General features: G+C 38.3%; 1 protein-coding gene across 2 annotated transcripts in view; it reads left to right on the top strand.

The window, feature by feature from the left end:
• The window catches only part of und (methionyl aminopeptidase und), a 40,709-nt gene extending 28,110 nt beyond the window's left edge, over nt 1-12,599 (top strand). For both annotated transcript variants that reach the window (XM_081742073.1, XM_081742072.1), the window contains exons 7-9: nt 3,181-3,322; nt 5,497-5,671; nt 10,561-12,599. In XM_081742073.1, coding sequence (XP_081598199.1) covers nt 3,181-3,322; nt 5,497-5,671; nt 10,561-10,813 — 570 coding nt within the window. In that variant the 3' untranslated portion in view covers nt 10,814-12,599. The remainder of the gene's footprint in view (nt 1-3,180; nt 3,323-5,496; nt 5,672-10,560) is intronic.
• The last annotated feature ends 4,044 nt before the right edge of the window (nt 12,600-16,643 follow it).

The raw sequence follows: 16,643 nt of genomic DNA, 5'->3' as shown, positions 1-16,643 counted from the left end.
TTGTCGATTAGATTTTTCCTGAAAGGACAATGTAAATATTCTGTTGTAGTTCTACTAATTCTGTTTCCATAGAAATACATGGGGAATGGATTTTCGATTGTCCACATCTTGCAATTAAGTGGATGGATCATGTTCATCGAGAAACTCGATTTCTAGCTTTTAACCCTTTACATCCCGGCCAAAATTGATGGTGGTCCATCAAATATAAGGTAACCAAGAAAGTTTTGTCGCTTTTTGTGGAGGTCTGTGTTCAGTTGGCCCTTACACCGTGAGTTGAATGCGAATGGAGATAAGGCAAAAGTCAGTTGTTGGTGTGGGTATATTCAACATACTACTTGGTTGTTGTAGTTCAGTTACACCGTGAATTTGCGTAAGAAGAGATTGAACATGGGACTTCCACTAAGCGTCATAAGGACATGTATGCTGTACGAGTTCAAACTGGAGTCAAATGCCGCTGCAGCGGGGCGGAAGGTATGCCAGGCCTTAGGTGAGGATGTCGTTACTACGTGGAGAGTGCAGCAGTGGTTTAACAAGTTTAAAGACGGTGACGAAACACTCGAAGACGCATCACGTGCCGAAAGACCAACACATGTACAAAATGAAGATCTTCAGGCAGGAATTGAGGCGAACAGTGGCCAGACATGTGAGAAACTGGGACTACAATTCAGTGTGAGTGGAGAAACCGTTTGGCAGCATCTCCGTCAACTTGGGAAGCACTACAAGTTAAGTCGATGGGTCCCACATGATTTGACTCCGAGCCAGAAGGCAAGGCGAGCAGACATCTGTGTTTCTTTGCTGTCTAGTCTGAATAAGAAGCCATTTCTGAACAGGGTGTTGACATGTGATGAGAAATAGGTTGTGTACGAACCTCCACGGCGCCATCATCATTGTTTAGCATCCCATGAACCGGTTCCAAAACAGCCGAAACTAGCACTGCACCAGAAGGTCCTCCTGTGTGTTTGGTGGACTACTCGCGACATCGTGCATCGGGAACTGCTACCAGCTGGTCACAGCATGAATGCAACTGTGAACTGTCAGCAGTTGAGCCGTGTTCAAGAAAAACTCAAAACTCTGGAGCCAGTACTTCTGAATCGCAAAGGGGTCGTCCTGTTACAGGAGAACTCTAAGCCTTACGTGGCTAGGATGACCCGGGACACCATTCTACATCTTGGATGGGAAATACTACTCCATCCGCCACACTCCCAGAACATTGCACCGTCCGATTATCATCTGTTCCATTCCTTGAACAATCACCTTAGAGGATACCAGTTCAAATCCCTAGTAGAGATGCAAAATGCACTTGATACCTTCGCTTCACGGCCCACCAAGTTCTACCGCGATGGAATCCATGGCCTTCCAGAACGTAGGCAAAAGGTCGTCGATGATGATGGGGACTATTTTTGATCTTCCAGGTACGTCTTAGGTGACATATTGATGTTCGAAGATGATGGATGAAAAAGCGACAGAACTTTCTTGATTCGGTCACGAAAATCATGAATGTCACGAATAAGTCACGAAATCAGAAAACGGTCATGAAAATCAAGAAAAAGTCACAAAATTTAGCTTTTGGGTTATGATTTTTTTATCTGTACAGATATAAGTAAAGACTGGAAAATTTTGTTCTATAAAATCCCAGCTTAAAGGAGAGAGAGAGATAGAGAGAATCCATCAGCACAACTATTTACAATCAGTGTGACATTTTTAAAAGTTTGCTAAGGATTTGTCAATATATGTTCATCATGCGTATTTAGATGTGTAATTTTAAGATTAGTGGATTTGTGAGTGTTTGCTGTTGGTTGGTGACCGAACAAAACAGGCTATATACAGTGAATATACTGAAAGTGATGTGAGAAGATCGCTCCAGAGAACAGTCTTTGAAAGTAGAAATAAGATAAAGATAAGTGTTAAAGAATATAAGTTCTGTTATGTTTTTGAATGTTACAAAATTTTATGGTTTGGTGAAGAAAAAATCACGAAATTTCATTTTGTAATTTTAGTAGACACTCTGTTACCCTCGTAGTTCTTGAAATATTTTGTCTTCCGAACGGACACACGTAAAATAAACAAATTTTTGACAAACCAACCTGCGTAAAACAATAATAGTACTACTTAAAACAAAAGTAATTGTTGTAGGGAATAAGGCAGATTTCCCATTATGCTTTTTTTTTTCTCCGCCGTCGTTTTCTGAACTAACAGTGGATGAAGAATACATCTGGTGCTGTAAAAAGTATGTATATTGTAAGTGCACTTTGCTATTCGAATTAGATATTTATTTATTTTAATAATTTACATAACGAAGTTCTAGTTACACCCGTGAAGAATTTTTATACAGGAAGCAACTATATATGACACATGGGAGAAATAGAGAAGGAAATTTATAAGAAAGGTGGTGTTATTATTATTTAAAACTTGGATGAAAGTATCATCTGCGTGAAACGTAGACAATATGTAGCACAGCTTGTTCATGTGAGATAAAGAAACGTATAAATATTCCTTGGATGTATTATTTGGTGTAGCTCGTAGCTAGGTATTGTCACCATTGCATTTTTATACTCGAACAAATGAGAGGATGCACTTATCTTAGTTGCGCCTACGGCGCGTGGAGTTATAAAGATGGTTTCGTTTATGGAATTAATATTCAGAAATTTAAAAAGGTTTCATTTATTTTAAAATATTTTATACAGATAACACTGATTCAGACTGTACAGGTAAGAAGAAAAGGCTAGATACTTAACACAAGGTCCATTACTACTTCACTCTTGTAGTCTGCTTAGTCGCTGTAACACTGAACGAAAGTCTTTATGCACTAATTTCCATCACTGTCTTTTAGGGTTGTTGCCTCTGCTGACCCTAGTTCCATTAGGTCTTCGGTGCTGCCGTTGCTGGTGCTGTACGGATGGTTGACGGAAAAGGGAAGGCAGCGTCTTTCCCTCTCTCTTGCGATTATATAGCCCATTGGCCGGTCTCTGCTGCCACCTGCCGGAAAAGCTGAGAAATCATCCAAATATTGCAGAAAAGATGAGGTGATGTGGCGCTGCCTACCACAGTATATATAAAAAAGGATTTAAATTCGAATTATTAATTCTAATTAACTCAATATCAGAAACATTGTTTCTCTTACTTAAACTGTTATTTATATATATACTGAAATTGGACTTGTAATGTCTGCTTATTTTTCAGGCGGCTGGGATTGATGTGATGTTGTGTGATATTGGTGCTGCTATTCAAGAAGTGATGGAATCGTATGAGGTTGAGATTGATGGGAAAACCTATCCTGTGAAATCTATTCGCAACCTAAATGGACATTCCATTTCTCCGTACCGTAAGTAACTTTCTACAATAGCTCCTAACGAATTGCTTCAATGAAAAATAAATGATTTGAAAATTTGTCCTTCGACGTCAAGAAATATATTCAGGATTTTAGTTTGAATATATAAATTTCGTATGATTGAAGTAATAATATTGATAAGTATATTGGTTCTTTCGTAAGTATATTGGAAGTAGTAACTCAGTGCGGATTCGTTAATTTCATTCTTTATAAACTTCTTACATGCACATGCGAAGTAGACTTTTGCAGCAGAAGATATGCTTTTCTTCTAAAAATATGCAACTCCATTCTTATTTCTTGCATTTAGCGACATCTGGTATGCGAAGCCGTATATCACTTGTTTCACAAGGGAAAAGATCTGTGCAATACTCCAAGGAGAGAGCCTCAGAAAACTTATTAAAATATTTAGAATGATTATTTCTTTGTCATGTTCCTCGTCTCCTATCCATGAATATCCACTTCGTGTTTTACGAAGTCGTTGAAACTTAAACGAAATGAAGTGAAATTTTCAGTTTTACGTACCTGGATTATGCTCTTTAGGTAGGTTATGGAAGTCTGAGATTAACGATAATAAAAGTCAATAATTACGAAACTTGAACTCTACACGAATAACTAGAGACACGATTTTTTGGTGACACGCGAAAACGCGAAATGTATCAGTTTTGTATGAAAATGTTGTTACCTAAAATAGATATTTTTTTTACTATTTGTTAGGCCATATAACGCTCGCGATTAAACGCGAAATTTTGTCAAATTAGCGAAATTTGCAATAAGTCTTCATATTCCACGAAATTTACGCAAAAGTGACAGTTTTTCGACGCTTTTACAATTTATTCATTACCATTGTTTGGCAATTACTTGCAACGTGACGAAAATTTCTATTTTTGAGAAAATAAACCACTATGAATTTTTGAAATTTTACATGCAGTTACAAAATGAGCTCCAAACGGTATTTACTGGTGAAGTGGATAGTGTGATAAGAGTGTTGCGAGGTATGTTAGATGAGCATTCAAAAATCGCATCTTAAGACCTTAACGTACTTATCAGTTTCGAATGTTGATGTGGAGAGGACTTTCTCTCTTCTTACAATGACATACGTACTGACAAAAGAACAAATTTAACACTAGAAAACGTTGAAATAATGCTTAAGTGTTATTTGCGTAAGTAAAATGTGAACACTAAAGTTATTTTTTGTTTCTATTAATGTTCTCTCTCTTTTTTTTCTTCTTTCTTTGCTTAAATGATACTTTTATTCAATGAAAATGCTGTGTTACTTTTTAAAAACTCAAATATTGTTTAATATAGTCATGCATGAGTTCATGTCATGATGATTGATGAGTGGAAATTAAGGTGAAATAAAAGGTAACTAACTGTAATTGCCAAGGGAAATAGTGTTCTTACATTGAATTTTCATTCAACGATTTTATCCCGCTTTACGCATATTTTTTATAACGAAATTACGAATTTTTATTTACCACAAAATCTGTCTCTACGAATAACTAACACTTTCTGACCACAACTTAATACACTTAATCATTAAAACTAAAATAGGATGATACAATTTCGACAACTTATCGTTGTCTTCATCAGACACACAATCTACGTAGACACGTACAGATTGTCTGATAAAGAGAACGACAAGTTATTGAAACTATAATACTTTATTTCAGTTTTTAATAACTTGGTGTATTAAGCTCTGGTCAAAAAATGTTCGTGTAATTGAACTCTACGCAGAGAATATGGCTGTCTTCTAACTACAAATTTGAAATCTGTACCCTTACTTCACAAGTAAGTATACGTGGGCTGGGAAAACTTATAACTTTGCTTTGGAATCCTTTCTGTAATCAGCTAACACATTTTCAGTATATTCCTTTAACTTTCTCGTTCTCACTATAACCTTCAGAGCGTGGAAAACGATTGTTTAAATACATAGAACATGTGTTGAAGTATTAAACTTATCTTACTCGTACCCATAGAAATCCTTTTGTACTTTACTTAGTACACCTAACTATCATTATCTTATGCGCATTTTAAATTTTATATTTAAAGATATCTTCTCGCATTGTTGGTTGAATACTAGTACATGGTAGAATTACCACATAGATTACATTAGCATATTGCAAGAAGTTTTGTAAGTAAAGAGGTTTTTTTTTTTTTCTTTCTTTCAGGTATCCATTCAGGCAAGACGGTTCCCATAGTGAAGGGTGGCGAGGCTATTCCAATGGAGGAAAACGAGATTTACGCCATAGAGACTTTTGGATCGACTGGAAAAGGCCAAGTACATGATGATATGGAGGTGTCACATTATATGAAGAATTTTGATGTTGGTTATGTTCCCCTAAGGTAAACTCTTTGGTTTTAAAAATAATATATATATATATATATATATACTGTGTAGTACATATAAAATGGACTTGTATTGAACGTTGGATCCAATGCGGTTGTTGTTCCCAGAATGAGAACAAATGAATGAGTATAATTTTGTTCAGAAAAACTTGTCTATAAATCTTTCTTTGATAAGGTCTGACTTATTATTAGACTTCCAAATTGTGCTATGTATAAGTATCGGAAGTATTTTTCACAACCTGTTATTTGGACTTATATTATAATGCTTCTCTGTTCAGGTGGATGCACTGATTTCTGTTGACCGTCAGAATTCAGTTTTAGAGTCAATGTTGAGAATTGCTAGAAACGCAATAGTCTGACTAAATTTATCATTAGTGTATCAAAAGTAAAAATAATAACTCATTTCGATATTAATATTCGCGAACAGAATGTTTAAGGAGGATAATTTGTGTAATTTTACTGAAGTGTAAAAGGTTTTATTTTGAACTGCGTTGTATAAGATGTGGTCAAATGAAAAGGTTCATTTCCATGTACACTGATGTCCAAAATGATTGTCGCATATCTATAATTGTCTTCTTGCAAGACTATAATTGGATAATGATTTTGCAGGGTACTTTTAATACTGATACTATGTGTATAATCGGGAAATGTGTATTTGTGGTAAATTTCATAGGATAAGAACTATAAATACGAAAATTGGAATGAGTAAAACAAAATGTTGCTAAATGGACAAGAAAGTTCTATTTTTGTTTTATTGTTCTTATTTACTGCTCTTTTGACATGAAATTTGCCACATACATGTCTCTGCCTATTATACACATACTAACATTGTAAGAAAAACCGGACGAATTCGTTATCAAATTATATTCCTACAAAAACATATTTATAGACATGCGACAATAATTTTGGACATGAGTGTACATACTTTATTATTGGCTAGAGCTATATATAATGGTCATTGCTGTTGAGGTAATTGTCCCATGTGACACGAAATTATGAATGCCCTGGAAGAAGAACTCTTTGGATTGAGTACGGAACCACTCTGTCACAGGTTGCTGCACTGCTTCACCGGATCCATAGTGGTGCACCCGGAAGTGTTTCTTGAGTGACCCTAAAACGTGGAAATCACAAGGACTCAAGTGAGGACTATACGCGGGATGGTGTAGCACTTCCCACTTCCACGACGCCAAAAGATCCTGTATTTGTTTGGCAACACGAGACCGGACATTGTCGTGCAATAGAACGATGCCCTTTCTGAGGTTACCCTGGCGTTTATTCTTGATTGCTAGCCGCAACCGACGGAGAATGTGCAGTATTTGTTGGCGCTTATTGTTTCTCCTTTGGGGAGGAATTCTATTAGCAGAGGCCCCTGCTCGTTGAAGAACACAGTCACTATGGCCTTAGCAGCTGGTGTTGTGGAATCGATTTTCTTTGGTTTAGGCAATCCTGCATGCTTCCACTGCTATACTCTTACGTTTGGATTCCGATTGAAAAAGTAGACATATGGATTCATCTCCGGCAATGATCTTTCCAAGGAAATCGTCGCCCTCGTTCTGATATCGCGTCAAATGGTTCATTGATATTCCCATTCGGTTGTGTCGCTGTTCCACGGACAAACACTTGCGGACCCATTGAGCACAAACCTTCCGGTAACCAAATCTATTGAGCACAATGTCATGCACACTGCCAAGGGACAGCTGTACTTGAGCACTAATGACATCCAAGGAGAGCCGTCTATCAGTTTGAATGCAATTGTCAATAGCAGCAACTGTCTCATCAGGAATACAATTCGTCCTCTGTCTGGATCGCGCATCATCAGTCAGTGCCTCCCTGCCACCACGAAAACGCCGACACCACTTTCTCACTGTTTTACTATAGCTACTGCTTTCCTCCTAATTCTCTCCCTCTACTCTTGTTCTTTGATTTCCATAATTGCTTGTTCTACTGTGAATACTATTTCTTTTACTTCTGTCTTCTCTTCTTTCACTTTAAGCTTCTAGCTTAATTCCAAATATTTCTTTTTTGGTCTGTTAATTTCATATTTCCTATAACTACTACCCTATTTGCACTTACCTCTTCGTACTCAGTCCATCCTAGTTTCCTCAACATCTGAAATAACAACAAGAAGTCTTGCAAAACAATAGATCTGTATTACTTACTGTGGAGTAGGCCTACTGTGGATATTACATAAAAAAACGCGCCGCAATCTTTACCTCAAAGGGTGCTATGGAAATGAGATTATTGCAACAATCTATTGAAGTAATATTGCAAAATGTGGCAAATATGAAAGTAAAGTGGTATGGAGAAAGAAAAACAGTACGATACAGGAAATAAATGACATAAAAAAAAAAAAAAAAAAACTTTCCGTAGATACGGAAGAAGAAATGTCAATTTCCTAGGGCTGTTTAATCGAAAGTATTGATTCTATCAAAAAATGTATGGTACCTTAATTGTAGCAATTCTGTTTCAGGCGCCATTTTACCAAGATGGCTGCGCCAGCGTAAATCTGACAAGGTTGCAAATTTAGTATGTTATTTAGAACACCCTAATACACATTTTTATCAAGTTTTTAAAACTACCTCACTTAATGCAATCAACACCCACATTTTGGTACCTATTGACTGGACTATGACCCAAAAACGGGAATTGGGAAGAGTGATTTGCGTACAGTCATTGTTCACTGTGGAGCGAGAGTCCGCGGGCGACTACTGGAGGGTTAAAAAAAAAAAAAAAAAAAAACGCAATTGGCCCTACAGTTTGAAAGTACAATAGCCCCTATAATACGAAGGTCGAAAATTACTGACAGGTTTATTGTGCGTAGTAATCCTATAGGCCTTCTCAGAATTTGTGGATGAGTGACAGGCTCTACCTGTTTTGTTTTGGTCATGGCTTTTACATTCTCTGATCACTGACCTTGACGACCCAAGCAATACAAAGTTCGTACGGTGGCTCAGTGGTAGAGCGTTCACCTTCGGTGCTTGGGGTCCCTGGTTAGATCCCAGCTCACGCCGTATGGACTTTGTGGTGGACAAACACCGTGCTCGTGGGTTTTCTCGGGGTTCTCCCGTGTCCTCCCACTTTCTTCATTCCACCATTTCATTCATTTCTCATCATCACCGTCTCCTTTAGCCTAACCGGCATAAGCATGGGACGTAAAACTCAAAGATTTTATTTCATTTCGTTTCCAAGCAATACAAACATTTTTTTTTCTTGTTTGCACCTCATTTTTAGTCTTTTTTTTGGGAAGGGGGGTTATCTGCAATTTATTTACGGTGTCCTTGCCACCCAATACCGCGGATAATCGGGCTTTACTGTATTTTAACATTTAACAGGAGCTAGAATTTGGAGAGCCGATTGTTTTTTGAATTCAGTTTTTTTTTTTTTTAATGAATGAATTTCCTGTAGGTCTCTTTCCGTTAAAAAAAATACAAGGAATTATTAATAAACTATATAACTACGGGCCAAAAACGGATTTTTCTTTTTTAATAAAGATTTTGCGTTCCATTCACATTTTTCTTGGGACACCGGACATCTCTCTGAGAAAAAGGGACAATCCCGTTAAAAACGAGAGGTTTTGGTCAGATTTTACATTAGTGCAGTGGTTTCCAGTTTTAGAGGGAGAGGCGTGAATGGCGAGCAGGGCGTGAAGGGGGGGGGGGAGGGAACTACTGATGGAAATAAACTACATTTGTAATGACAAATGTTACGAATGTTGTAAGGAAGATGCCTTATATTTAATACCGTACAAACAGAAAATTGTTGAGTAAAAACTGTGATTTCTTTAAGAACAAAGATAAAAATTATTATTATTATTATTATTATTATTATTATTATTATTGAATATTTAAGAATATTGTGCTCCATAAGAAATCGCAAAAGGGGTGACTTACGAGGGGGTATCTAAAACTTTTAATTATAACCATGAAAGAAAAAAAATACAATACTCACTGTGATTGGTCAAAGTTGGTTCTTCTCCACTTAGTCTCCCTGCACAGTCACACACTTTTCGCAGCATTTCTTCACCGTTTTCAAGCTCTCTTTGTAGAAGTCCTTCGATTTGCTCGAAAACCACTGTTCCACTTCGTAAATGACATCCTCTCTGTCGTCAAATCGCCGACTACGAAGTGGTTTCTTCATCTCTGGAAAGAGGAAGTCAGTTGGCGGAAGATTAGGCGAATAAGGTGGATGTGGCTAAAATTCATAGCCTAACCGGTGGGTCGTGGCGAGTTTGCTTCTGAAGAGGTGTCAACAAGCGAGGAATCCATTGTGCAGACACATTCATGTGCAGTTCCCCATGAATAATCCTTCCCGCACTTCCGTAACTTACTCCAATCTTAGCCATCACTATTTCCATATTCGATCTTCTGTCTTCGAAGATAACGGCGTCCACTTTCTTTACTATGGCAAGATCATCCATGATTGAGGGTCTTCCCGGTCGTGGCTCGTCTGTGAGAGACATGTGACCACTTTGAAAGTTCCACTTCCACCTCACAACCGTGTCATATGGTGGACTTTCATCCCCATAAATAGCTTTCATTTCGTCGTGGATTTGGCGTGCGTTGTTGCCCTTCAAATGGAGGAACTTTATGACATTTTGGGCTTCAATTTTGTTCATCATGCAGGTTGATGTCTTCTATAGGCTGTGGAAAGAAAAATACTTTAGACACATATTTGATATTTGCACAAGTATGCATAGAAATGACATTGATTATGCACAAAATGTTTCATGTAAATATTTGTAGAACTTCTTTATGATAATTGAAACTTTTGGATACCTTCTCGTACACTTCTTTTGTGCACATATTTTAAACTAAAGCACAAGTCGGAACAATAGGTTTTCAGCAAGCATTGATTTTAGTGTATTTTCCGTTTTTCTTTCTTTTCAGACTCCAGTCTTCTAAGCAACTGCTCAATGTGATTAACAAGCATTTTAGTACTTTGGCATTCTGTCGCCGGTGGTTGGACAGGCTAGGCCAAACCAAGTACCAGATGGCTCTGAAGGATTTGTGTGATAAGAACATCGTGGATCCATATCCACCGCTCTGCGACATCAAGGGTTGCTACACTGCCCAGTTCGAACACACCATAGTACTACGTCCTACTTGCAAAGAAGTTGTCAGTCGTGGCGATGACTACTAGATAACGATCGTCAGTTATTTTGTACGGATTAAAAATGAAAAAAAGAAGTGTGATTTTTTTTAATTACCTTGTTTATGAACTCTGTTTATGTTCGACTAGTGTTCAACAAAGAAAGGATTATTTTTAAATAAAGTTATGACAAAAAAATTTCAGTTAATGAATTCACCAAATGCCTGTAGAGATTGTGGAATCTCATTTACTATAAGGGGAATCGATACATAGACGGGTAAAGCTTGCCAAATATGAACTTAGTTTTGAACAAATCGAGGTAGCAAAATTGTGCTTAATAGACGTGCTTTTGTACTTTTTTTTTCTTTTTTTGACATGTTTCAATTTTTTAATTGGTTAACTGCTGGGATCAAATTATGGTATTTGGTTTGCCTTAATGTCAAGTACTTGTTCTTTTATGTGTAGAGAGATAACTTTTATTTGTGAATGACTGCTGAAATTAAAAGAAGAAAAGATAAAACTGAAACAAGGAATCAAAACCGAGGCTTTAGGTTGTTATATATTTTGTTACGGTATTGTGTTTGGTAATAACATTATTATGTTAACGCTTTTGAAGACAGTATGTGTGTTCGTTTTATTTGCCAGTAATTGTGTTTGTCCTTTAATAAATGCGGCAATGGTTTTTGCAGAAACCAATTCGCGTTTCTTGTGTAGTAATTATTCGAAAATACGAGGGTCTGTCGAAAAGTTAATTGCACTGCTTAAGAAAATAAAACACGATAGAAATTTTACAATAACTTTATTTGTATCGTAAAGTTGCATTCACAATCTACTTTTCAACGTAATTACCTCCGTTATTTAAGCATTTGTCAAGGCGTGGTACAAGTTTTTTTTTAAGCATTTTGCAAAGAAATCCCGTCCGATGCCCGATAACCATTCTTGGGCTGCAGCTTTCACCTCGTCATCCCGGCGGTATTGTCGCTTTGAAACTTCGTCTTTTATGGGCCCAAACACATGGAAGTTACACGGTGAAAGGACTGGGCTATAAGAAGGGTGATCCCACACTTCCCACCTAAACTTTGTCAGAAGTTCGCATGTTTGTTGTGCTGCATGCGGCCTTGCATTATCTTGAGGGAGCACAATTGCATTACATTTTTCCATACACTTCATGAAACTGCCGATAAATGTCAGTGCAGTTACTCCTTTTCGTCCACAAAAAACGAATCACTGGACGCATTTCAAGTTTGGATGCCACTTGCAGCTGTCGAGACATGTTTACAACTGATTATCAGAACACCTCCACTTGCCTCGTGAAAGCCGCTACGTCACATGATACACCTACATGTCTGCCGTGCTGCCACACAATTTCATTAAAATAGCCTTTGACTAAAAATATTTACGAAAGAGTGCAATTAACTTTCTGACTGACCCACGTATCTTGATTTAATCGAAATTGTTTTCATTGTGTTAAATATAGGTAAATAAAAGTACCATAATGTGTAGTTACATTTTTGTTAAAGTAGTTTTTCAGTAATAAGAACAAGATACTTTTGTTTTGAAGCAAAAGGGAAGGTAAATAAAGAAACAAAATAATAAATATCCGTAGTCAGGATAGAGTCATGCTTTGACATGACTCTGTAACATCTTTGTTAAAATATATTTTGTACTTTGTGTTTTGGCCCCCGTAGAACCAGTCATCCTGGTTTTTGCAGTAGATACTTGATTCTCACAGAAGTATATGTGCATAATTTAAATTGTTATGACGGCTTTTGAGCTGAAGTGATTTTTTCATCTCAAACTAAGATTATATAATAAAATTTCTCGTATGTATGAGCAATTTTTGATGTCATTTTTATTCTGTCTTCCGAAATTAACACTTACAAACAGAAAGGGGAAAAAAGTCTGGTTTGTTGTTAGTATGCGCTTATAAACAAGACCTATAATCATACATATGAAAACGTGCTAATGTAAGGTGCAAATAAAGAAATCGAACAAAGAAAAACAAATGGACTTACTTTCCCAAGTACCGTTTTAAAATGTGTGTGTGTTTACAAACTGGGAGAAAATATGTAAAAATTGTAGCACCTGTCAATTACTTAAATCACCACTAAGTTTACATATTTTATTTTATTTTTTTTATTTAACAATCAGCACATACAGCTCAGAGGCCATTTTATACTGGATATCTAACAATAACAATAACAATGGAAAGGATGTGGCAAGGTATCGGCCAGGACTTGTTTAGTAGGTACCATCCCGGCATTTTCCTGGTAGAATTGAGGAAAACCCTGGAAACCCCCAATCAGGTTGGTCGACAGCGGGAATCGAACCTACGACCCCTCGAATGCGAAGCCAACGCTCTATTACTTGAGCTACTTGGTTTTCTTTTCATTGAAATAGGACTGGGTTGCCAGATTTTACGTTTTTCCCTGAGTTTTTTATTTTTGTGGCACGTTTTTAAATAAAGAAACGATAGTCCTGATCACTTTTACAATATTTTTACCATGTTTTATAAGTTAATGTGAGAAAAAATGCAGTTGTTTTATAACCTTTTAGGAATGATATAAAACCGTTAGAGATGTAAAGTCTTCATTACAACATTATAATACAATTGAAAGATAATAAAGATTTGTGCATGGTATCTCCAAAATATGAGATCTTTAACCAGGGTGAGTCATATGGTCGTAGCGTTTGGTGGCCCTGCCCAATCTATGCCGGAAAACCATGTGCAACGTGTAGAACAGTTGAAGGTGGTGGCAGAACGCGTGTCACGTGTCAGTCTTCACAGCGCTAACGGTGTGTGGGAGGAACTACTCGTTGAATACACAGTTGGCAGGAACATGGCTGAGGAGAAACTTGTGTGTCATGTGCTCCTGAACCCATTACTGGAAAAAGGGGTAGAATGCAGCAGCAGCAGCCAAGGAAATTTGTGCCGTAGAAGGTGAAGGTACTGTCCACAGCTAGAAAGTGGTTTCAACGTGACATCAGCCTCGATGCAAGCCCAAGTGTGGACGTCCTGTGACGACAGATATCGATGCCTTCCTGAACGCTGTGGAAGGAAACCCATGAGCCAGTACCCGTCAACTGGCAAGTAAGGTCCAGTCATCACAAACCAGTGTCGTTCGTCATCTCCATCAACTTGGTTATCGCTCCAGGCAGCCCCCATGAGTTGACTCCAGCTCAAGCTCAACAACGTGTGAGGAAATGCTTCGAAATCCAAATGACAGGTTTTGGCGAAGGATCATCACGAATGATGAAAAATGGATCTTCTTCGTTATCCTGACACCGGGAAACAATGGCTTCGGCCTGTGGTTTCAAGAGGACGTTTTGAAGAGAAGACAGTGCTGTGTGTGTGGTGGAATTTCGAAGGTCCTGTGCACTAGAAGCACGTTTCGCATGGCCATGTCGTAGATGGGACATTGTATGGTGAACAGCTGCACTGGATGTGCGTTGTAGTTCGCCGTAATGACTCAGCACTGGTACATCGAAAGCGACTTCTCTTTCAATTTGACAACGCTGCATGCCACAGGTCAAGAAGAGTCCGCCAGAAAATTGCGGATATGGATGGCGTGAAAATTTTACTACACCCCCTACAGTTCCGCGCCATCTGATTTTCATCTGTTTCGTTCCACGATACACTTCCTGCAGGACAGACAATTCCATTCCGTGGATGATGTGGAAACAAGCATTACTGAGTTCTTTGCTTCAAAGCCTACAGCATGATATCGTCAGAGGCTTGTGTCGTTGGTGGAACGTTGGAGGACAATACGTGTGATGGGATGTACTTCGCCGAATAGGCTTCTGTGATACAGGGGGAGTCGGGTGCTGAATATTACCCATGAACAAGCTACGAACATATGACTCACGCTGGTAAAATCGTAACTTATTAGTAAGGTAACTCCACGTAATGCACAAATCATGAAGTAGGTGCCATGCCATTCAGTTAATGATGGAGCAATGGAATGGAAACGTATAAGAGTGACGATAGTGCTGCACGTCTTGAATTATTCATCTCCATGAATACACGTGCCTCGAGATATGGGACATCCTCTACTTTTATGTGTGTTTTATGTGAAGGAACTTCGTATTAATAAAAATAGCCCAGTTTCTAATTATTATACGTTAGTATCGGAAACGGTATATATGTTTGTTATATGTAAATTTAACGAAGGCATAGGTATTGGACCATGGAACAGTACAAACGGGTACCCGAAGCGATGAGTTCCGATTCCGATTGCATTGGGCCAGTGGGAGAGTCCGAATCTGGAGACAATGGCATGGAGTCATGGATACTACATGTCAGGTTGGTACAGTGCAAGGTGGAGGAGGTCTATTACGGCCTGAGGTGTCTTCAGTTGGGTATCGTTGGGCCCATTAGTTCATGTAAGAGGATCTCTGAATACCAACCTATATGTGGGCATCCTTTGGGACCATGTACACGTGCTCATGACCACGGGACGGGCATTTTCCAGTAAGACAGGTCCCGGATTGCGTTTAGGTACACTTGAGTGGTTCAAGGAACATTCAAGCAACCTCCAGTTAATGTGAGCCCCCACCTGAGACTAATGGAACATTTATGGGATGTCGTGGAAAGGACTGTGTGGAGTATACGGCCCCTACCAGTGAACATGAACCAACTGTGGGTCGCTGTGGAGGACGCATGATTTGTAACACCTTAAGACGACGTCCAGAAGTTGAAGTTACCTCGCCTTCTCGCTGCAGTTCTTAAGGACAAGGAAGCGGACATAGTACTACGTAGTTATGCCTAATTCAGGCAGGTCAGTGTATATAAACTTTTCCGCCTCCTGTAACTCATATGGGTAATCCGTTTGCTGCGTCAACATTCTCAACAAACAAAAGGTTTGGCGGGTCACTGACAAATAATACGTTGAGCAATATTATGTAGTATCTGAAGGGTTTACATTCAGTATAGTAGTTGAGGTGTACTAACAATGCAGGGTATATTGAAATAACACCAAATCGGTGTTCCTATTCCCGTGTTCCTTCGTTTATCCACTTATTTTTTTTTTTTTAATATCGCTGCGGTGTTATTTTCACACTGTAAAATTAAAACCGGGCCTGTGTTAACCATAACACTGGACTCTTGGTGTTGAAATAACATACTAAAGCGAAAGCCATGCTTGGACCACTAGCCTGTGTTAAAATTGAGTGTTATTAAACCATCATATCTTGCTGTGTAAGGCCGTAGATATGGTTCGAGCCCTCTGGCCAATAACGACGCGCGTCCCTCATGATACAGTTCCTTCTTAGCTCATCTGCCAACCAGTTGCTCTTCCTCTTTTTAATAATATCTACAATTGTTCTTTTCTCCCCCACCATTTCTAACACCCTCGCATTCGTTTCCCGCTCGATCCAGCTAATAATCTCCATTCTTCTCCATACCCACATTTCGATAGCTTCCAGTCGTTTTTCATCATTTTCCCGTAATGTCCATGTTTCTGCTCCATACAGTACAATAACTCCACGCGAAATATTTTAATTTATGAGTCTTTTTCTCAACTCTTTATTCAAGATCCCACAAAATAGTATTCTCTTCCTCCTAAAGGTTTCTTATATCATTCCAATCCTTGCTTTTATTTCACCTTCACACTTCAAACCTTTACTAATAATACTACCCAGGTATCGAAAACTAGACACCTGTTTTATTTTCTATATTTGACACCAACCGCTTTGTTCCAATCACCACGACTTGTCTTTCTAACATTTATTTCATTCCATATACTTCACAGCCCTTCCTTAAGTTTTCTAACATATTATTGATTTTCTCTTCAGATTCCGCAACACGCGCCATATCATCTGCAAACTGTTTACACCTAATCATTCTACCTCCTTCTGAAATCTGTCTTCAGGCTCTTTTTCA

The sequence above is a fragment of the Thermobia domestica genome, chromosome 16 (assembly GCF_964235325.1).
Source record: "Thermobia domestica chromosome 16, izTheDome1.hap1.1, whole genome shotgun sequence".
NCBI lineage: Eukaryota > Metazoa > Arthropoda > Insecta > Zygentoma > Lepismatidae > Thermobia > Thermobia domestica.
The sequence above is the reverse complement of the archived record's forward strand: the minus strand, read 5'-3'. Positions and strand labels throughout refer to the sequence as shown.